The sequence below is a fragment of the Mesoplodon densirostris genome, chromosome 10 (assembly GCF_025265405.1).
Source record: "Mesoplodon densirostris isolate mMesDen1 chromosome 10, mMesDen1 primary haplotype, whole genome shotgun sequence".
NCBI classification, from domain to species: domain Eukaryota; kingdom Metazoa; phylum Chordata; class Mammalia; order Artiodactyla; family Ziphiidae; genus Mesoplodon; species Mesoplodon densirostris.
The window spans coordinates 29,852,448-29,875,802 of record NC_082670.1 but is presented as its reverse complement, the minus strand read 5'-3'; the positions used below and the strand labels follow the sequence as shown (position 1 = coordinate 29,875,802).

General features: G+C 45.5%; 1 protein-coding gene and 1 non-coding gene across 3 annotated transcripts in view; one reads left to right on the top strand and one right to left on the bottom strand.

Moving 5' to 3' along the window:
- Positions 1 to 23,355, bottom strand: part of CLIC5 (chloride intracellular channel 5) — a 160,134-nt gene that overhangs the window by 92,521 nt on the left and 44,258 nt on the right. Inside the window, exon 1 of one of the 2 annotated variants that reach the window (XM_060109969.1) lies at positions 11,708 to 11,770. The exons of the other annotated variant lie outside the window; for it this stretch is intronic. Within the exon in view, the coding sequence (XP_059965952.1) occupies positions 11,708 to 11,770 (63 nt within the window). Of the gene's footprint in view, positions 1 to 11,707; positions 11,771 to 23,355 lie in introns of those variants that run through there. 2 annotated transcript variants of the gene reach the window in all.
- Positions 15,395 to 15,500, top strand: LOC132498049 (U6 spliceosomal RNA). Its single transcript, XR_009533672.1, has one exon. It is a non-coding gene; the product is annotated as a U6 spliceosomal RNA (small nuclear RNA).

The window sequence follows — 23,355 nt, the reverse complement described above, 5'->3', positions numbered from 1 at the left end:
GCATCCTGACCTGATAAAGCAATCCCAGCCAACGAACGTGGCAGCAGGGGCTGCAGGGTCCAGGTATAGCCCATCCTGGGTAACACTCACGTTTTAAAAAGGACCTCTGGGGGACAGGCCTTAAAGCAAAGAGGTTGAGCAAAGGGTGGGAACTGATTGACATCAAAGTGTGGGAATTGATTGACAGTGGTAGAGAAATAGGAAGAAGACTTGAGAACAGGTGGGTCTCTAGGTGGCTCTACCTTCCATGTCTGGTCATCGCCTGGTCTGCCTAAGTGTAGCGATCTGACTTGGCCTTGGACTATTTGTTGTCACCTATGGAGAACTAAGGAAAGGCGAAGCCTTGGGCACCCCCCTCTAGCTGGCCATTAAAAAAAATGTCTCTTGACTCAGCACGACAACTTTCTCTTCACGCAGCTGGGAGGGTCTGGGTGCAATGAGAAAGCAGAGAGCACAGATCCCATTGCCTGGGGATGGGGGCCAAAGCCTAGCTCTACCGTGTCCTAGCTCTGTGGCCTTGGACAGTAGACTTGGTCTCTCTGAGCTTCACTTTCCTCATCTGTAACTTGGGAGTAATAATAGGACCCACCCATAGAATTCAAGGAGCTAAATAAGCAAGGCATTCAGAACAGCACAGAGCCATGGTTATTATTATTCAGTTTCCAAACGTATTCTCTGATTTCTGAAAGTGCAGAGACACTCATGGGACCAAAGAGGACTGAGGAATGAGGGTTGATTTTTCTACTTCATAAGTCAAGTCAGCTGCCCTCTGTTTATCTCACCTTATTTCCCCTGACATCACCCCCACCCATCGATTCCCGACTTTTTCCACTTCAAGCACATTATATTCCGGGGATAGGGGTGAACAGCTGTGCAGAAAACACAAGCCCATGACTGTTTTTTTTTTTGTTTTTTTTTTGTTTTTTTTTTTTGCGGTATGCGGGCCTCTCACTGTTGTGGCCTCCCCCGTTGCGGAGCACAGGCTCCGGACGCGCAGGCCCAGCGGCCATGGCTCACGGGCCCAGCCGCTCCGCGGCACATGGGATCCTCCCAGACCGGGGCACGAACCCGTATCCCCTGCATCGGCAGGCGGACTCTCAACCACTTGCGCCACCAGGGAGGCCCCATGACTGTTTTTTAACTCCAAAGGCCATGGAGCAGGTTCTAAAGTCAAGGGTCAATATTTAAGAGGATTGGAATATAATGTACATTGAGGTGACCTGGGAGCAGCTGGAAGACCCGCTGCCCCTCAGATTTCTCTCCAGTGCATGTCACGGTCCTTCACATTCCCACTGTTAGACTCACTTCTCTGGGTTCAGGGTATCCACATGGGCCCTTGTTAAGTCATGGGCAGTGTTCCCATAATGGACTGTGCATCAGAATCCCTGGGGCACTAGTTAATTACAGATGCCTGGGACCTCCTCCCCACAAGACTCTGACTCATAAGTGTGTGCCGGCATTTGTAAAGCGTCCCAGGTAGATCGTGTGATCATGCGAGGCTGGGACACCCTGTGCTGGTTGAGATCACTCAGGTCTGGGGTCAGGATCTCCAGGTTTCTCCCTCAGCTTGTGCAGAAGAAACCAGAGAACAGGCCCCAGAAAGTCATCTTGTCTGTCCTGAGGATTAAACCTCTTCCTTCCTCCAAGGGACTGTGTGAGGATAAAATCAGATGAGGCTCAAAAATGCTTCCGAAACTGTACGGACACATAAGGAACCGTTTTAAGGGCGTATAGGAAATCAGGCTGGGAAAGGGAATGCAGGCCTGGTTAGAGTGTCCTCAATGTCAGGTAGAAGCAGGGGAACTTGATCTAGCAGGTAGAGGAGCGGCTATGACAAGGAGAGTATTCCAGGAAGACTAAGCTCATGGTATCAAACATGGCAGACAGAAGAAGAGAGAGGCTGTCGGCAGGATGCCGTCCTAGGGAGGGATGAGATGACACAGCGGTAGGAAACAAGGAAATAAATCGTTTCTACGGTAGAGATTGGTTTGTTGTTTGTCAAACCCGCTTCCGCTTTTCCTGAAAACACAGCTCAATGACACTTGAGTTCTGGACTATGGAAAGAGGCTTGGAAGTGACTTGGCTGCTTCCAGGCAGGGACCATGTGCACACTTTCCATGTGGTCCTCCACCTCTTCCCCATGAGGCTCCATCCTTCCCCCTGTGCTGGTCGAATGCAGAGTCCAGCAGAGGAGTTGGCAGCCTTAGGGAGGGGCAGGACCACAGGGCAGAAGGAGCCAGAAGAAGGAAGATCGTTCACCAAACCCTCCACTGAGCTATTGTGGGAACAAGGTGATGGGTGCATACTGACCAATACAATGCCCTACACTTAAACAATGAAAACTCTAGTTTATGAAAGGAGTTCATGTTTCTGATTTTATTTCACCCTTATAATAATCCCACCAGACAGATAACACCTCTGACGTGCTCCTAAAGTACTCCAAGGAGAAGAGGTCATGTAACCTTCCCCACGTGGCATCCTTCTCTCCCGAAAGCCCTGTGGTCCAGCCCTGCTCACAACCCTTTATCTCCACAGGAAAAATCTGAGGCATTTGTGATAAAGGACCACAGACATATGGCTCCTTTGGTTTCCAAGGCAAAAAAACAAAGACAGAGTGGATGCTAGATTTTATGATATAACTACAAAACGCCACAGAAGCCAAATGTGAAAATGAATAAAAGGCAGGTGAGATTGCCCCTCCCTGCAACCACCTACCTGCTGTGTTTCCTGGGTCTCTGCTCCCTGTCAAACACAGGTGGGCAGTGAGGGGAGAAGAGCCTTGGGCTGAGTCAAGAAGTCTTTATCTGCTGTCATGCCAACCTCCTAAACTGAGTTCATAAGCAACAGTAACTGGGACGTGGTTTTCACTTCCTCTGCGTTCTAGGTAATGGGTTCGCAGTTGGCGTCCATTCACTACACACCCTCCCCTCCTTCACCTTTTGTGTTATCTCCAGTCTGATACTTGAGTCTTCCCCGCTTACCCTAGAATAATGATAAACTGAAGTGGAAAACATCACCCTGAGCTCCGTAGAGGTTGGTATAGGGTATAGGGTAACCAGCACCAAACTTCTACACACCACAGCCTGGGGGTCACCCAAGACACAGTGTGATGAACTCCACTTCAGAATACCTCTCCTTAGATACAAAGGGGCCAGGCACACCACGTTCAGATTATTAAGTACCTTCCTCGCTTTTAAAATATAATTGCCCCACAAGCAGGAGGTAACACATGGGATCTTCTGCATTTTAAATAAAAGCCCAAATTGCTCAGTTTGCCTCACGATCCGACCCAAACTTATATATCTGTCTGCCTTCCCCACATCCCTTCACACACTTTGCCAAAGAACAGTAGAATGCTTAGTTCTTCTAGACGCTTCCTGACACTTCTTGCCTCTACAAGCCATCGTCCATACGATGGTTTCCTCTGTCTGTGACATCATGTTTGTTTCCTACCGCTCTGCTTCTTCATCACCTTTGCTAAATCCTCCTGGGCCTCATTCCTCATTTAGGAAATGGACATTTCCTAAAGCACAGTCCTTACCTCTTTACCCCTTCTCCAAGCTCCCTCGTCCGAACCCATGCTTTCAACGGTGGTAGGAAGGAAACACGAGTTCAAATCCACACCCCTAGCCTGACCTTTATCTCATTGTTAGCTCTGGTTTTCCAGCACTCCAATGGCCATCTGCCCTCAACTGGTCTGCCATCACTTCAAACAGAACAGTTCTAAAACCAGAAGATTAGTCTCATGACCAACAACTCCCTTCCTCGCGGCTCTATTTCTATCCTAGATCCGTAGGGTTTCCAGGTTAAAAAGGAAGCATAAAGCTGAAGCTCAATTCATTCATCTAGACTCAATCCGTTTACAACAGCTTGGACGATAGTGGTCAAGCCCATCAATAGCATCACCATTCCAGACCTGGAAACCAGTCTCTCCAGAGGTGAAGTGACCATGAATCTAGACTTGGGCCTCCCTCCTGTGTTTGCAGAGGCTTCTTCCAAGGCCTGTGCTCGTTCTGTACCCACATCACTCCTCCCCAGCAGGCCCCTCCTTTCAGCCCCAGCTTGGGCTCACAGTGGCCTCCCCGCAGCAAACACTGGAGGAGCCTCCTCCCCAGCCTCTGCTGCAAGGCTCTCCTTCTTCATAATCCCCGTGAACACAGTCATAAAAGCAAAGACAAAAACAGCAGCAGCTCACATGTCATCTCGCTTCTCTTCCTCAAACCCATAGAGCAGGTAACCAGAAATGTTAGACTGTCAATTTATCTGACAAGAGGGGGTCAGACCAGATGACTTCTAAGAGGCTTTTCCCAATCAGAAATTCTATGATTTTATGATTGTGGAGCCCATCTTACAGAAGAGGAAGCTTGGCCTTAAAGAAAGCCCCACCACCAATATGTAGCAGAGCCAGACCTGGAATCCAGGTTTTCTTACTTGTCATTCATTAATCTTCCCACCACATCGTGCAAAATAGCATAGGAACCATTCTAACGAAGTAGGGACCAGATCAAGCTCCCACCCTGGGTAGAACCCTCTGGTAACTCCTTATTACTTACCAGGGGGCAAAACCCACTTACCTGCCATTCAAAACCCCTTCCCACTGCTGTGTTTCTATCTTATTTCCAGCTGTGGCCCTCCATATACCACTCCCTTCAGCCAACCTTGTAGACCCACTGGGCCCCACACATCCTCGTCTCCATACTGTTTCTGGACCTGACATGGTTGCCCACTCCTAGTGACTCTCATCACTCTTCAGAGCACAAATCAGGCCCCACCTCCCCGCAGACTAGACCTGGAGACCTCATCTGAGCCACATGGGTCCCTTCATCGGCTCCCCTCATTTCACTTCCTACCACTCACAGGGCATGATGTTGGCATTTTTACTCCTCAGCTGCAAGTTCATGGGCTGCTGAGACCCCATCTTCTTTGATCTCCCCTCCCTGATTTCAGCTTTCACTGAGCCTGGCACAAGAGTAGGTGGCTCCATAAACATGTTTGTTAATTGGTTAACTGATTGATGGATTGTTTTTAATCTCTTAACGCCCTACATTTCTTATCTGACTACTATTTCCTTCATGCCCAGCTTTTTAAATTACTTGTCATTCCTATATCATAAAAAAATTACAAAGGAAGAAAAGCAAGTGTAAAAGAAAGGTCAAAAGCATTCCTTTCCTCCCTTTTCTGGTTTATTTAGGGTCAATCTGGGGTGATTCATGCTAATAAGCATATTTGCCTCAGCCTCCTTCATCCCAAGAAATGCACGCTTCCAGTGGGGAGTCGACTTTCTCTTGCCCTTTGGATCCTCCACTGGGTAGGTTCAACCCTATTTACCCATGATCTAGGCCAGTGGTTCTCAATGTTTGATGAATCCCAGGATCACCCAGGGGTAGATACCTGGAACTCACCCTCACCTCCTGAATGTGAATCTCTGGGGACAGGGCTGGGCAAGTCCATATGAAAAAGCTTTGCAGTGACTTTTTCATGCCCCAAAGGTTGTGCGCCAGTGGCCTAGCCATTGTTCACCATGAGTGCTGCAATAAACATAACTCAAAGAAACTTCCCGTGCTAACAGAGCTAGAGGGGACTTTGTTTTAGAGGTTAAAAACTCCATTTCTCTTTACCAGAAAGAATTCATTTTAGTTCTGACAGCAGATTATCTATCTTATTTATCCTTAAAGCCCTTCACATCTCAGAACTAAGATACTCCTTGAATAAATATATGAGTGTGCAAAGTACATTCTCACTCAGGGAGCTGGCAGAGACACTTCCTTGGTAGTTGGAGCTCACCCCTCACAAGCAGCGTCAGATCTAAGATGCCCCGGGGTGGAGACACACCTTCAGGAAGCCCATGCTTTAAACACTTCGCATCTTCACTATTTCTGATCTTCCAGCTTCGATGAAAAAGACAACTGAGAATGTCTCCCGGGTAACAGTTTTTAAAGGTACCAGAGATTGAGAGTCTATTATGTTTTTCCTATAGTCCAGATAGATAATACATGTAAATGTGTGTGTGTGTTTTCTAGGAGAGTAACCATGGCTAGGCAGAGCTTGAAGTTTGCAAGCAAGTGAGAAAATCTGCATAGGGATTCCAGGGGTCCTCTTGGAACTAAAGGACCTGGACTCCAGAGCCTTCTCCTTATTGAAGGGTCAAAGTTGTAGCACCTACGGATGAGCCTGGGAGGCCCCACCTGGAATCCAGTGACAAGAAGGGGATAAAACCCCGGAAGTATCATCCCCATGGAGCTGAAAGGGGAGGGGCACCCCCAGTGGTTTGATGCATCCTGGTCCAGCCCCTCGAGCTATGTGGGAGCAACTACAGGAGGAATCAACATCCCTTGAGTTGGAAGAATCCACCCATTGGTCAGAGATCTACACTGTCCCTGTGGTTACATTACTTCAAACAGTGGCCTGTGGGGGATTCCAGCTTCTGAAGCAGCAGCCCTGTGGGAGGCGATCAGATCCAGAGACAGCTGCCCTGTGCTCGGGCTCCCAGCGGCCTTTGTCCCGGCTCCAGCAACAAGGCAGCAGAACATAGGACTGAATGTCTGACTTCTGGGACACATCAAGGAAGGGACAGGCAAAGGCTTGGCTTCTCACTTTTGGGGCTATACTGGGCCTGCAGAGGAGGCTTTACTTAGACCCCAGATTCTGCACAGCTCACTCAGTGCTCACACCCACCCCAGGAAATAGGTATTGCCATTATCAGTACTGCACTGGTAAGAAAACTGTGGCCCAGAGAGGTCAAGCAGCCTGTCCTAGCTCACACAGCAGATGACCCTCAGTCTGATACCCAAAACTGCACTTTTCTACTACACCTCCTGTCACCACTCACACGGGCCCAGCATCTGGAATCTCAAAAGGAACCAAGAATGGAAAGCTTTTGACCTGACCGTCTAAATTGATGGGCTCTTTGCCCTGGGTGGACAGAGCCACCAAACACCCAGAGAAAGAGCGCAAGGCGGCAGGGAGGCAGGACCTGACACCACTGGCTGTGGGCTTTAGCATCTTGAGACCCTCGGTCCTCACTCCCACCACCTGCCAGGGACGTATATGCGTCACCCTTTGACATTAGCACTGCCATGAATGTGTTACCAGGTAAGGAGGCACTCGCTGACACAGCAGGGCAGATGAATTGGTGTATTGGATTATTGACCAAAGATCAAAACCAGGAGGTAGTGGGAAAGAAACACAGTGGCATAATGTGATCAAAGGAACTTCAAAACCTGATAAACCCATGCTTGGGCAGGTGACCAGGCAGCCAGTGGGCAGCTGGGGTCTGAGAGGCAACACAAAAAGATTTGATCCTGTCTGTTCTGGAAGTCAGATGACCACACCACGGGTCACCACGTCTTGACTTGTGCCCCGCACCACTGTCAGAGACGTTCGGATCACTCAGTAAATGAAAAGACTAGTCATTTCCATCAGACAAACGGCAGGACTCCGTTCTGTTTCCCCCAGGCTGAACTGATGATTATTTACTAGACCGACCCCATGCACGGATTGTTCTGGAGTCCTGCAGATAGGGCTTTATAGTCCGTCAGCATCTGTTCCCGGAACACCGGTTGGCTGCAAGCTCTCTATCAACAATGCTCCTGATCGGGATGATCACGATGCCCAGAGGCTGTTAGAAGTTCTAGACATTCATCTGCACTAGCAAGGCTGCCTAGTTCAGCTGTGGCAAAGCTGACTGCCTCGGGACCCGCCTCTGATGAGGACTCAGTGGCTCTCCACCAGAGCTGCACGCCGAAGTCACCTGGGGGTGTGGTAAAAATACCACTTCTGGGTCCCACCCACAGGAACTCTTCTGTAATTGACCTGGGGAGCAGCCTGGCATCAGGAGTTTTAAAATCTCCCCCAAATGATTTGAATATGTAGCCAAAGTTGAGAACCACTGGTTTCTGTTGAAACTCACAGCCTTGGCCCCAAGAGACACTTGTTGCCAACTGGTGCACCATCATCACTTCACTTGGGTGGCTTTCTACCTCCGGGGTCTAGGGGTGGGACTGGGGGTGAGGGAGTCGATACAGATGGAGATCTAACTATGCAGCACATCCTGCGTTTGTCTTCCCAAATCACTTTCTGTTTTGCTTTTATTTCCGAGCTCTTTTTTCTTTCAATAAACCACACTCACTGCCACTATCAACTCTAACCTGTTGTCCTCCCTTTGTGATCAAAGTCCCAGCTGTGTATGAGCTCATTTATTCTCAAAATAGCCCTGCGAGTGAGGAATCAGCCAGGCCATTGTTCTCTAAGGCAAATCAGGGACCTGCAGATCAAGAAAGGTTCTATCTGCCACGGAACTCATATCCTTATCGAAGTCAATGTGTTCATGGCAATTTCCAATTTACAAAATGCTTTCCTCTATTTGTTCCTGTGGCATCCTCACAGCCCGTCTGTGGGGGAGGTATTTTCATAACCAGGGTGGCCACACGTCCTGCACAACATCGGTGACACCTGTTGTCCCAGCCTAACCATTGGTAGCACCTCCTTTCTCTCTCAGAAGTGTCTTGGTTTGGACAATTCAAGATACGGGCACCTTATTTGTAACCACCCTCTTGTTTTAAGAGAGGTGTATTGAGACTCATACACTTGTTCATACACTCTGAACTTGCTCAGAGTGACTCGACAAACGAGAGGCAGAGACAAGATCTGAATCCAGGTCTCTGGCTCCTCTTCTCGATCCACATCAGTTGGGAAATGAGAATCAGAGCTGACCTCCTCAAACCTCTGTGATCTCTTAAACATCCCCGTTAGAATGTTCCCTGGACGGGAGAGACTTGGAGTACAGAGCAGGGCTGGGCAGGAGCTTTGACAGCGTTTTATGCCCACGTTAGAATGGACTAATAAGTTGCCAGGAAGGATCATCTTGGAAACACTTGAAAGCCTGACTTGGCGAAAGAAGGTGCAAGACCTGACATATGGGTGTTTGGAAAAGAGTAAGAAATGTAGAGTCTCAACTGCTAGCTGAGGACTGGGTCTGAATGCTATTTACTGCCATCTACTTCTGGGCATTTCTCATACGCTCCCTGAGCACCTGAGTTATTCAACCATAAAACGGGACAAATCATCATCCTCAGTTCCTGAGGTTGTTACAGGGAGAGCAAACAGCCACTTGCCAAGTGCTCTGACAGCATCGCGTCTCAAGAGGTCCCTGGGAGCCACATTTATTTGTTTACATCACTTTTCCTGAGTGAACCAAGGCTCCCGAACAAGGAAGCTGGGGATCTGATGAGATAAGGTATTTGAATGCGCTCCCTAAGTCCTAAAACGCTACCATTTAGTATTATTATTAGCAGCAGCAGTAGTAACAGATGATTATCAATTGATGTGGCACAGAATCGTATGTCCTTGAAACTCTGGATTATGGAGGTTGTGAATGACACACCCAGGAGACAGGCCAGGTTTGGGGGCAAGGGTCCCTTCATGGAAGGGTTGAAGATGACATCACAAGTCTTACTGGGTGAGGCAAGCCTGCCTGGGAGGCTTCCTAGAAACCAACCCGCTGGGCCTGCAGAAATTACCTCAGATACCTGACCCCATCAACGAGAAGGACTTTCTTCTGATGGGAATCATACAGCTAAGAGACACGGCAAACTATGGAAATACCTGATTCTACAAATCAGGACATTGCTTCTCTAACACAAAACCGTTCAAAGCCTGGGCAGTGTCTTTATTTTCACAATTTTTTTCAGCCTTTACTTGTCCCTGTAAATGATAACTACTAACCAGAAGCTCAAAAGGGGGGTGGGGGAATCAAAAGAGCTTTCCTATCTGATTTTTTTGTTCCCTCATCAATCTGGTTTCTGCGCTGACCAAGAAGGTCTGCCTGGCTCTCATGGGTTCCTTTCCTTTAGGGAAAAAAAAGCAAATGACAACACAGGTGCTTTAGAATTCTTGCAGGCACTGGGGGCAGCGAAGTGAGCTTTCTATGCAAATGGAGAAACCCTCCAAGCTGCCAACATGAAATTCAGAAGGCGCAGGTAGAATGGTCTTCTCACCTAGGAGGGGGCAAAGGGCTCCTTTGGCTCTAAAAGAGTCAATTTGTGTTTCAAATATCTTTCAGGAACTTGACACCGTGAAACTACCTGCTCCCAAGGAATCTGAGAAAGTCCTAGAATAGCTTTCCTCAAGAAGAACAGCAAGACTCCTTGCTCTGTAAAAGCTCTCCGTATTCACTCCCTAGACCGCAGCCTTGGACGCTGGGGGTCAGGGCAGACCTGCCGGGCCCTGGGTCCAACACTGCCCAGCCTGGGAGGACATGAGCTCTTTCATTACCTGGTCTGCCAGAGAGCCTGGAAATCCTCCCAGAGGGGTCCCAGAAACCAAATGAGGGAGACAGAAGCCTCATTTTGGGGGAGAGAAACAGGTTGAGGAAAGTAAGTCTCACTAAAAAACAAATGTAATATCTATGGATTATTTTGAAAAATAACTCTCCAAAATGAAAAAATCCAACAAAGCTTCGTGGTAGGCTGGGCCAACTGAGACTGAGCAATTTCCAAGTGTAAATTCCACAACTGGTTTATTATTTTTTAGGTGTCAAAAGGTACCAAAAACCAAAAGGTCATATAGATCTTATACTTTCTGTGAAACTCTATTTGTTTAATTAGTTTGTATTAGATAAAGATCCTTTGGCCAAAACAAATTTAAAAGACGTGTATATGCCCCATCCTTGGGGAATATATATGCCTTTTAAATTCAGCCAGGAGGCCCCTGACAGGCACCAAGTTCTCTTCCCTTCTCAGTTACATGTATATGCCTAGGGAAACTGCATTCTGAGGGTTTTTTCCCTTTTGTGAAAGGTCTCAGCGCTCAGGCAGCCAGCCGACGCCCCCTCCCCCAAGTTCTGGCGACTCTGCACCGCCCCGGAGGCAACTTCCCTGCGCCTCAGGTTTCCCGGCTTCTGCTGCACGAAGACCTATCAAATGTTTCTTTCTTATTACGCTCGAGGACCGGGAGACGCTGCCTCGGCCTCCATCCTTCCCCCCTCCAGGTTGCAAAGGAAGTGCAGCAGGTTTGGATGTTAGCCCGTTTCTGCCCAGGGAGCAAGGCAACTTAATTTAATTTTTTCCCCTATGCCCCTTCCTCCCAGTCCGCCCCAGGTTACCCTTAGCCTTTTCTGCTACAACCCCGCAGAAGCATAATTATGACAATTACAATAATGTGGGCGAGTGGAGTGTTTGGTTTCTGCTTTGCGGGTCACAGAGCAAGAAAACGTCTTTGTTTCCTTTTGCTGTTCTTTTAATAGCTCTGAGTAAAAGAGAAAAGGGGGATTTTAAGAAATGTTATTTTTGCTTTGCCAAAGGTCATATTACTAGTAATGCTTTCTTTTCTCCCTCTTCCTTCCCCTCACCCCCCAATTTTAGAAGAAAGCTTCAGGGGTCCAGCCAGGTTCCTGCCATCTCCCTGCACCTGGAGATGCCCTTCAGGACAGGCCAAATTCGCGCCGGGGTAGGGTGACGGCTGGTCCTGCGGCGGGTTTGACAAACTGCCTGGCAGACTCTCCGAGAAGACAAGCCACCTGCCAGACTGCACCTGACTCCATCCCTCCCGGGAGCCCCGAAGCAACAGAAAGGCCACCCAAGGGACCGTCAGGGCTGGGCTGTGCTCCCTGGGGAAGGTCCGCGTCCCAGAGCGCTCGGCGCCCGGGCACGTGAGCCGCGAGCCTGGCTGGAGGCGCGGCAGGTGCTGCGGCGGCGGGACGCCGACCTACCTTCACGAAGAGTTCGATCTCGGGGTCCCTGTCGTCCCCGTTAGCTGTCGCCGCGTCCGTCATGCCGTCGGCGCCCGGGGCCAGCGTCCCGGGCCGGGGAGGCGCCACCTCTGCGGCGCCCGGGCCAGCGCTCCAGCCCCTGCCGCTGCTGCTGCCCGGCTGGGCCCCCTGCGGAGAGAGTTTATTTCCTTTAATCTATTTCTCCAGCCGGTGACAGCGGTGCCTGAGAGATCGGTGTCCCGGGCGATCGCACGGAAAGGAGAGAAGCCAGGAGGGGACAGGGGGCGGCGAGGGAGAAAGGTGGACTCAGGGATGGCCGGCAGGTCCTGAGAGCAACAAGTGCCGCGCGCTGAGAGGTGTCACCGGATCCGCGCCCGGCAGCGATCCCGCGGTCGCCGCCCGCGCCCAAAATAGCCGGCGCCGCGGGGCGGGGTCAGCCCGGGCGGGCGGGAGGGGCTCCCCGCGAGCGTGGCCCCCGCCCGCACCCCAGGCCCTGCGGGGCGCGCGCAGACCGGCCGGGCGGCACCGCCACCCGGGTAGGAGGATGCCCTGGGAAAGGTAAAAGGGGATGGGAGTAGGGGGTGGGGTGGTGGAGAGGATGAGAGAAGAGAAGAGAAGAGAGAGAAAGGGAAGATGGCTTTAAGCTTTACGTTCATTAACGAAGCATCAGCTCCTCCAAGTTACTCTCCTAGCAGCGATACCCACGAGGAAAGCCCCTTCTTGCCTTAGGGATGCTCAGAGTGGGGAGGGGCTGCGGGTAGCGCGGAAGAGAACGGAAGGACCCTGAAAACCATGCATTCACCATCCTCGTGCTGGATCAATAGAGTAGGGTTGGGGGCAGGGGGAGGCAGGGATGGGCAGGGGATGATGTGTAAGGTAGAGAGAGAGGTGTGCTAGCCCAGTCAGGTGCAGCCAGATCCAAGATCCTGTCCTTTAACCTTCTGGGCTGGTTTTCTTCCTCTTTCTTTCATTTTGTCTTTTGCATTCCCTTCTTTTTTCTTTCTTTTCTATTCTTATTTTACTTATTTTCTCTCTCCCTCTTTTTTTTGGTTTGTTTTTTGTTTGTTTGTTTGTTTGTTTAGTAAAGGATAATACACGCATGGGGAAAAATGCATATATTGTAAGTGGACAGTTAGATAAGTTTTCACAAGCTGAACCCATCCATGAAACCAGCACCAGATGACGATGTAAAATGTTAGCTAGCTGCCCAGAAGCTCATTCTGATCTCTCTAGCTGTCCTCCCTCTCCATGGCTCTCACCCACCTGGGGTGAGACTTGTAACAGCACAGGGTAGTTTTGCCTGGAATCTTATAATAAACGTAGTATATACTCCTCCGTGTCTGGCTTCCTTTGCTCACCAGTACGTTGGTGAGATTCATCCATTCTGCTGTGTGTAGTTGCAAACCACCCATTTTTATTGCCGTAATTTATTTATCCATTCTTTTGTTGATGGACATTTGCATAGTTTCCAGTTAATGACTACCATGGGGCTGCTATGAATATTCTATAAAAATCCTTTCACGATACGTGGACACTTCTCTGTTGGCTATATACTCAGGAATGGAATTGCTTGGTTCTAGAGTATTAGAATGTTCTTGAATAAACATTGCCATGGGGCTTCCCTGGTGGCTCAGTGGTTGAGAGTCCGCCTGCCGATGCAGGGGACACGGGTTCGTGCCCCAGTCCGGGAAGATCCCACATGCCACGGAGCAGCTAGGCCCGTGAGCCATGGCCGCTGGGCCTGCGCGTCCGGAGCTTGTGCTCCGCAACGGGAGGGGTCACAACAGTGAGAGGCCCGCGTATCACAAAGAAAAAAAAAACATTGCCAGATAGTTTTCCAAAGTGGCTGTACCAATTTACATTCCCACCCTCCATTTCTTTTAAAAACAGGTGCTAAGTCTTTTGCATCTGGAATCTGGTCAACTTCAATTTGTGTTCTTTGCCTTCTCTTTAGCTCCTCTTGTCTGTGGTCTTTCTTGCCTTACAAATATATATTTGTTCCACAGCTTTCTAAGAAAAATAATTAATCACTTAATAAAAATAAGTAACAGTACTTATTAGGTACCAGGCAAAAAAATGCTAAGCACTCTACATGTCTTAACTTATTTAATCTTTACAGATAGTGTTAGTATCCCAATTTTACAAGTGGGGAAAGTGAGGCATAGAGTTATTTAAGTAACTTGCCCCTAGTCATTCAGCTAGGAAATGGTGGAATCAGGATTTGAACTCAGACAGACTAAGCCCATGCTTTTTTTTTTTTTTTTTTTTTTTTTTTGCAGTACACGGGCCTCTCACTGTTGTGGCCTCTCCCGTTGCAGAGCACAGGCTCCAGACGCGCAGGCTCAGCGGCCATGGCTCACGGGCCCAGCCGCTCCGCCACATGTGGGATCTTCCCGGACCGGGGCACGAACCCGTGTCCCCTGCATCAGCAGGCAGACTCTCAACCACTGCGCCATCAGGGAAGCCCTAAGCCCATGCTTTTAACCACTCTACTAACTGCCTCTCTCAAACTTCAGGCACACTGGGTAAGGCACTTTGGGGAAACAAAGGCACTGCCCTGGTCTTAATGTAGATTAAAATCTATTTCAGGAGAATTGTCCCATGAGAAGAAGACTAAGGCTGCCACACATGGCAGATGGAGGGGCTACGTAAGTCAGCATGTAGAGAGATTATTCATCACAGTTGGAGTGGCCAGAAAGAAAGACCTCATAGAGCAGAAGGCACTACAGCTGAACCTTCCTGAATAGTCAGGCATCTGATAGGCAGAGAAAATGGCAAGGTATCCTGACCGCCCTTTATGGCAGGCTGTTTCCCCATAAACTCCAAGTGCAAATGTCTCCTATTCACTGAAGAAAACAGTCACCAAGCCTAACGTGCAGCCCTCATGGTACACTATAGCTTCATCAAGGTGAGGCTTAATTGCTCGCCTCCTCCTTGGTTTCGGGCTTACATCACCAAAGCCTTTAGAGAAGCAGTCACCTTCATAGCTGTACATTCCAAGCCAATGACCGCATACTCTGGGAAGGACAAGGTTACAGAGGGAGACTGCTACGTTCCCTGCATGCCACACAGACTCATCACTTTCCTGCTCGGGACAGTGGACAATATTCACAATAGCAATGTGAAAGAGGTAAATAAAATTATATGCTAAAGTGCCTTTGAGGGTTTTTTTTTTTTGAATGAAAGATGCTTTACACATGTGATTATTTTCTTGGCTATGAGCTAAACAATGTGTGGTATGACCTCTACTTTCCCTAATCCCAAACCTAGCAGAGTTAGCTTTTATTTCATCTTCTCCAAAGATCTACCACTTACTGAAAAAAAGAACAGTTCCCTTTTAATTTCTAGATAATACCTCCCGTTTGGACATCTCTGCAGATAACTGATAGTTTTGATCTTATAAACTTTCATTTTGCAAAAAAAAAAAAAATTTCTTCTTTGGTTATAAAATATTTCTGTGCATATTTCTAGTTTTTAATTCCACATTCTATTTTAGTTCATGATTAAAAAGACCTCATTTTGTACCCTTTCATGTCAAAGCATAATTCGTTAAGCAATTCTAGCTTTCTTCAGAGAAAAACACTTCCCTGATCATATAGACTGTACTTCTAATAATCATAGTTTCACAAACTTGTTGCAAGTTTTGGATAAATCCTTATTAGGAAAGCACTTCAAAAAACATATTCAATGCTCACTTTAGCAGCACATATACTAAAATTAGAACAATACGGCAAAGATTAGAATTGCCCCAATGAAAGGATGACGTGTACATCTGTGCAACACCCATATTTTTGTATGATCGTTGAAATAAGAAATTATAACATATGTGATTGGATTTTCAATATATTCAGATTTAATGATATGAATTAAAGGGTGAAGGCAAAGGAATTTATATAGCTGTAATGTTTCTATACTTTACTTGAAGTGGTGACCTATGAACTCTAAGCAGACTGAGAAAAGTTAGGTATGTATATGGTAACCACTCCTAAACAACAGCTATAAAAGTTACACAAAGAGATATAGTTTAAAAAACCCAATATGTAAATTAAAATGTAATGACAAGAAATATTCAAATAATCTAAAAGGGGGAAAAAGAGAGCAAACAGAAAACTAATAATAAAATGGCACATTACAGAATCTCACTTCAAACATAATGATATAGATAAAGTAAAAAGATGGGGAAAAATGCCATGCAAATGCTAATCAAAAGAAAGCTAGTCACCATATTAACACCAAACAAAATAGACTCCAGAAAAAGGAAATCATCATGAATAAAGAGACGGGTATTACATAATGATAAAAGAGTCAACTCATCAAGAAGCTATAACAACCCTAAATGTGTATGTACCTAATAACAGAGCTACAACATACATGAAGCAAAAGTGATAGAACTGAAAGAAGAAAAAGACAAATATGCAATTACATTTGGAGACTACAGCACTCCTTTGTTAGAAATTAATAGCACAAGAAGACAAATCAGCAAGAGTATAGAAGACATAAGTAATACTATCAAACAATTTGATCTAATAAACATTTATACAATATCCCACCCAAACAACAGAATACACACTATTTGCAAGTACACACAGAACATTCACCAAAATAGACACACGGAACATTCACCAAAATAGACCAAAATAGACCATATTCTGGGTTACACAATAAACCTTATTATTTTAAAAGAATGAAATCATATAACATATATTCTCTGACCATAACAGAATCAATTAGACCAATAATAAAGATATATGGAAAACCCCTAAATGTTTGGCAATTAAGCAATACAGTTTAAGAAATTCACTTGCTAACAAAGAGGTCTCAACGATAATTAGAAAATATTTTGAACTAAATACAAATGAACATAGAACATACCGAAATTTGTGAGATGCAGCTAATGCAGCACCTAGGAAGAAGTTTATACGTAAAGTGTTCTTTTTAGAAAAGAATAAAGGTCTCAAATCAATAATCTGAGCTTCCACCTTAAAAAAATTAGAAAAAGAATAGCCAGCTAAACACAAAGCAAGAAGAAGGAGGAAAATAATAAATATAAGCACAGAAATTAATGAAATTGAAAGAAAGATAAAACAATGGAGAAAATCAATGAAAGCAGAAACTGGTTCTTGTAAAGCATCAATAAAGTTAATAAACTTCTAGCTATATTTACAAGAGAAAAAGAATATATTATCATGAAACAATGATGATCCTTATAAGGAAATTTTCCAAAAATGTTCCCCTTACACAGTACCAGAGTATATCATTTAGTTATAGGCTCTAACTTTTATGTACCTAATGGCATTTAGTTGAATCCGCTCATTCTGCCCAAGGGAGCTATTTATATAGGAATCAGGTTGTTCAACCCTTACATTCTCTGCAGAGGATCTCTTGGAGAAGCTCAAGGGTTTCAGGTTCAAGCTGAGGAGACTGGCAGATTTTGATGACAGCTGCAGAAGCAGCAGTCATATTGTGTCTCTGTAGGAGGATCAAGTGAGGGTAGACACAGAGAGATGAGTGCTTCCACCTGCACGAGGTCACAGGTCGGGCCCTGAGGAGCATGGGGTGGGTTGCTAATTCTATTCCTTCATAAACTAATGTGCTCTTGGACGTCCTCAACATCGCCGGTGATCTTTGTCCTCGCAGCAATCTGCCTACTTGTGCTCAGCAAAGGGAGAGGCCAGGAGTAGCCTGGACTGAAGCCAAGAGTCCTTGTCAACAAATGTCACTCATCCCACTGATTCACTCATTACTCCACTAGAGTTTTGGGGATGCCATGCTCTTTCTAGAACCCTCTGAGAATATGCAGTGTGCATATCACTTCCTGACAATTAGCAGATTTAGCTCCTGCATTATTTCTTCATGGAATTCCTTCATGGATTGAGTCATGTCTTTCTCACAAGAGTGAAAGCTCCTTGAGGAGAGGAATCTAGTTTTATGTCTCTTTGGCACAACCCACAGAATGTAATGGCCCCTGGCTATAAACTTGCAAACAAACTGATAATATTCCCAGTACAGTGTACATGCTCATTAAATAATGGTTGATGGAATCAGTTAATAAATAGATAACTGGCACCTATTTTATTCACAGCCTCTTCTTCCTCTTGGACTTCTGTACTCATGTCTCTCAAAGGCTGATATGAGTGAAATGGACATTACAGTGTGAAGTCTTTATAAGTATTCTAGCTTTGAACTGAAACATAGGAAAGCATTCTGTAACAAAAATAATAGTTAATATTTACTAAGAGGCCACCATGTGTGGGAACTCTGAATCTCTTATTAGCTTGCTTCATCTTCATAATAACCCAAGGCAGGTGCCATTAGTCTCATTTTGCAAATGAGGAAGCTAAGACTTAAAGAGGTTAAGTAACTTGCCCAAGGTCACATAGATAAGTATAAATAACACAGCTGGTATTCTGACCCAAGTCTCTCCATCATTAAAGCCTATTTTCATAACCACCAAGATTTACTGTGTATGTGAAGTAGGATGTGGCTGGACGAGGTTGAGATACTGATAGAGATTTAGAAATTGCTTATTGAATTGGTAGGATCAGTGAATGGCTGGTCTTAGATAAGGAGTGACAGGATTTGGGGACTCTGGAACCCTAAGAGACACCCAGAGATAAGCTGAAAAAAGAAATCGGGACCAAGAAGTAGCACATCAAAAATAAAAAATGGGCTTCCCTGGTGGCGCAGTGGTTGAGAGTCCACCTGCCGATGCAGGGGACACGGGTTCGTGCCCCGGTCCGGGAAGATCCCACATGCCGCGGAGGGGCTGGGCCCGTGAGCCATGGCCGCTGAGCCTGCGCATCCAGAGCCTGTGCTCCGCAACGGGAGAGGCCACAACAGTGAGAGGCCCACGTACCGCAATAAATAAATAAATAAATAAATAAATAAAATTTTAAAAAATAAAAAATAAAAAATACCCAGCCCCTAGAGAAAGGAAAACCCCAGGAGACAAAAGGCAAGAGAAAAGTGATCTCAGGTCATGTTCTAATGCATCACCATGCATTTTTGACAGGGTTTACTACTCTGGTGATTGTCCTCACTTAATGGCAAAGCTCATACCTCAGTCACAGCAAGATCACATAAAAACACAACTATTACACAAATGCACTTTAAAAACCTTGGTCCAAGGTAAATACATGTAACAAAATTCCAAAACAACTGTTAACCCATATTACTCTTACCCACACATCTGATTTTATTTTGGCCAACAGGTTCATTTTGCCAATTGACCAGAGACAGCCTTTAATAACTCAAAAAAGGGTGTGCTGTTAAAGAGAGTGAGGGTTGGAGAAGAAGCAAGGTGAGGGACATTGGGGATGGAAAGTCAGCATCTATACAAGTGGGAGCAGAATATAGAATGTTTTGAGAGAAGTGGACAAATGTCCATTACCAAACAGATTACAGTTCTGAAAGGAAAAGTTAGGTGTTGTTATAATGATTGACAACTAGAATCCATTCTTTTTGTTAAAGGGGCCCCTAATTTTCCTTAAGATTCTACACCTCCTCCATTCACAGCCTGTTAGCTTCAAGTGGAGTTTCAGGGGAGGGTAGGTGACTCGTGTTGGCCAGTGGGAGCCTCTGAATCCCTCTGAGCACAGTGATTGGTTCAGAATGGGCACATGATCAACTTGGATCCAATGAGATCCAATTCTGGGAATTTTGTCAGAAAAGAGATAATTTTTTGAGACAATTTTTCCTTCTGCTGGACTTACGGAGAAACTAGGATATGATCCTGGAGCTGCTTGCACTATCTTGTCACAGCTAAGATGGAGTCTCACTGAGAGTAAAGCCAACAGAGAGAAAACAAGGGCCAAGAGTTGGAGAGAGGACAACCATGTTCTGTGAGGGACTGGACCTCTTTGTGCCTAGAATTTCCTGTCCTGATGGTCAGTAAAATCTCTTTTTGGCTCAGACCATCTTCAGTTGGGTTTTCTGATGTTTGCAACTAGAGATTTATATCCATAGCAGTTAGAACCTGCATAGACTAAAGAGGGTCATGGGCAAGAGATGGTCCATATGACAGAAATAAGATCTCAGCAACAGAATGATGCACTTTAAAAAAGAGGCCACATCCTGAGATGAATAAAAAGTATTATTTTTAAAGGTCTAGTCCTCATAAAAACACTATGTAGTCTTCTCAGGCTCATAAGCTAAGATATAAGATGAAAATAAAAATATGTTCAGAAATTGACAAAGTTACAGAGAAAGGTCCTATGTGTAGATTGAAGGTGATCATAGATAGCTACAGAATAAAATAACAAATTCATAAAACAATGTCTCCAGGAATTGATTTTTTTTGAATGTCTTACAATACAGTGAAAAGAACACCAGGCTTAGATCCTGAAGCTCCAAATTGAAGACTTGGCTCCTGCTGTTTTCTAGCCCTGTAACCTGGTCATCCAACCCCTCTAAGTCTCAGTTTCTTTATCTGTAAAATGGGGATAACTGTACCTTGCCTCAAGTTTTTGTAAAGTTTAAATAATTCTATTTATGAATATACATAAAGCAGCCAACATACTGACTGACCCGTAAACAAAAAGACAAAAGAGCTCTTTTCCCCAAAATGTATATAAGGCAGCATTGCATTTCACAGGCAGCTTCTCACTTAATCCCTCACTTCAACCCTACACACAAGGTAGCTACTATCAATACTCTATTTCGCAGATGAGGAAACTGACACACACAAATTACTCAGTAAGCATAGCTAACCACAGAGCTCTAGAGCTGGGGTTTGAATCGGGTCTGTTTGACTCCCTAGTGTCTACTTTTAATGACCTCAATAAATAAGCACTATTTAATATTATTTTATTATTATATTTAAATTCGTAGAAAAGTGAGAGAAAGAGAGAGACAGAGAGAGAGAAAGGAATTAAACACCCGGTTTGGAAGTGAAAGCTGAAGATCAGCTACTGGAACATTCAAAAAGCAATGCTCCCAGGTGAAGAGTGGAATTTGTACCCTGTAATTACCCTGATCATGCTTTTTGTTTTTTGTTTTGTTTTTGCGGTATGCGGGCCTCTCACTGTTGTGGCCTCTCCTGTTGCGGAGCACAGGCTCCGGATGCGCAGGCTCAACAGCCATGGCTCACGGGCCCAGCCGCTCCGCGGCATGTGGGATCCTCCCAGACCGGGGCACGAACCCGTGTCCCCTGCATCGGCAGGCGGACTCTCAACCACTGCGCTACCAGGGAAACCCCATACCCTGACCATGCTTGATGGCCTTCATCCTTTATCTTTATCTGACTGTCTGCCTGCCATCGTATCAGCTCTTTAAGTTACATAAGGAATTATTTCCTGACAGGCATAGTATATTATTTAGAAAATTACAAGTTCCTTCTTGGAAATGGGCAGAATTGATCTAATTGAATTGTTATTATTATTTTTTAAATAATCTATCCTAAAAGTGGGAGCAGCAGTATAAGTCTGTTCCTCTCTTAGAATTCTAGGAACATATCTGTATTTGAGTCTTTCTTCCTTTCCATATATTTCCTTGTATCTCTCTCTCTCTCTACTTTAGGAACCCAGAGAAATAGAACATTACATTTCTGTGCATTATTACCTGGTCATAGCCAGGCAGATACAGAAGAAATTTATTTCTTCAGCACAGTAATAAGTGGTTCTCTTTAATCTATATTCAGGGAGGAAGATTTGATTCTATTTTTGTCATATATTTTCACCAACTGTGCAATCTTTTACAAGCTGCCAGGAAGATTAACCCTACTCCCACAAAGCTTGGACAGAAAAATCAGAGAATATTACCTTGAATTGCTTCAGTTTTCTTCTTCCAGGGAGAAGGCAGAAAGCACTTCAAATACCTCACTTTGGTTAAATTCAGCAAACATGGTCAGCTGTTCTGTGCCAGGCACTATGCTCAATGCTAGGGATAAATTTATGAATAAGATCCAGCCACTGTCCCAAGGAACTCACAGTGCCTGAAACAAGTGTGTGTGTGTGTGTGTGTGTGTGTGTGTGTGTGTGTGTGTGTGTGGTAGGGGGGGGTGCTCCCATTCCTCAGCCCTTCTAGTTGAGTAGATACAATGTGTTTTTAGGAACACAGAATCAAAATAGATCTGATAGTATTGAGAAAAGATGCTCATTACCTACATTTTTGTAACCAGATAGCACTTGAAACTATACCAGCTGCCTCATGAATGAGTCCTCTTCCACTGAGACTTCCATGGCCAGTGTTACTTTCACATTCCTTTATCTACTGAGTACCTATTATATACCAAATACGCTTGGAAACACTGGATGTACCTTGGGGAAAAAAAACCATTGTGCATGGCCCTTGCCTGGTGGGTCTTGCAATTCATTGTAGGAGATAGAACAAACATGTAAACAAATAAATAGATGTATAGTTATAAAATTGCTCAATATTATCTGCGAATCTGGGTTACAATGCTAAAGAGTCACAGTGAGGAATGAAGGAACCTCCTTTGTAGGGTGTTCCTGAGGAAGACCTCTCAGGGGAGGTGACATTGAAGCCCAGATCTGAATGATAAAAAGGGGCCAGTCACTTGAAGACTGAAGGGAAGAGAGAAAGGAACAGCATGAGTGAGGGCCCCTGAGGTAGATAGAACAAAGCATTTTACATTGAAGAACTGAAAGTCTAGCTTGAAATCTTCCATGATATCCCTATGTGACTTTGTGGGGTCACATTTTCACCTTTTCTTATTTCGTTACATTATACCACCTTTGTAATTTCAATACATTATTGGAATTGTTGGAGAAAATCTGCCTGGAGGTTTTCATTCAATGAAAAATTTCCAGCCTGAAGAAATAATGACAGCTCCACTGAATGTATATTGAGTTTGCAGCCAATACACTTTCTGTATTGCTCTGTAATGATGCGTCATTTCCTCAGTTAAATACACTTTGGAAAAGTTTGCAATGCACCCCCATACAAAAGGTAGACATTAGTCTAAGACTCCTTTGCAATATCTGTTTTTCACCTCAAGATCTCTCTCACTTGGTTTGGTTCATTGGCTGCATCTAGACCAGGCTAGGACATCGACGGGGGAGGGGGGTGGGTGGGATGGTAAACCCACTTCCAAAGGCTGATATTTTATCTAAGTGAATTTATGTTTAAAAAATGGATTGAAACTCATTCAATTACAGTGGAACTAATTCTTTTTTACCTTGCTCTTTTGGAATCTTGTAAACCCAACCATTGTCACTTTTCCTCAGTCATAAAGTTAAGCCCCCAAATGAATAGAGCTGAATATGGACTCAGTCACTGATCTTCCGTCCACATAGCACAGAGTAACTGCATCACTAGACACCAGACTTAATGCCCTTAATGGAGCCTCCCAATGTTTAAGGCCCAAAGGGACAAACGCTGACCTAAGCTCTGCCTTCCTCTCCACACCCGGCTCCCCACAGGAAGTCATCAAATTAAAGGGCAGAGGGATGCAAAACAGCCACGCCAAAGTGGTCTGGCTGAGTTCATCAGTCAAGGCCAACTCTTCTGTTCCTTCCCTCTGGCTGTAGGGCTGCTGTGCACCCAGCCTAGTGGATGTTCTCCACTCAGCACCCCTCACCCCTGTCTCTTTGAAGCTGCTCGCTCTGCAGTAAATAAGGCTGAAGGGGGTCCTCTCTGAATGATAAATAGTACTGACCCTCTGCATGCACCGGTCACAAATGAAGACA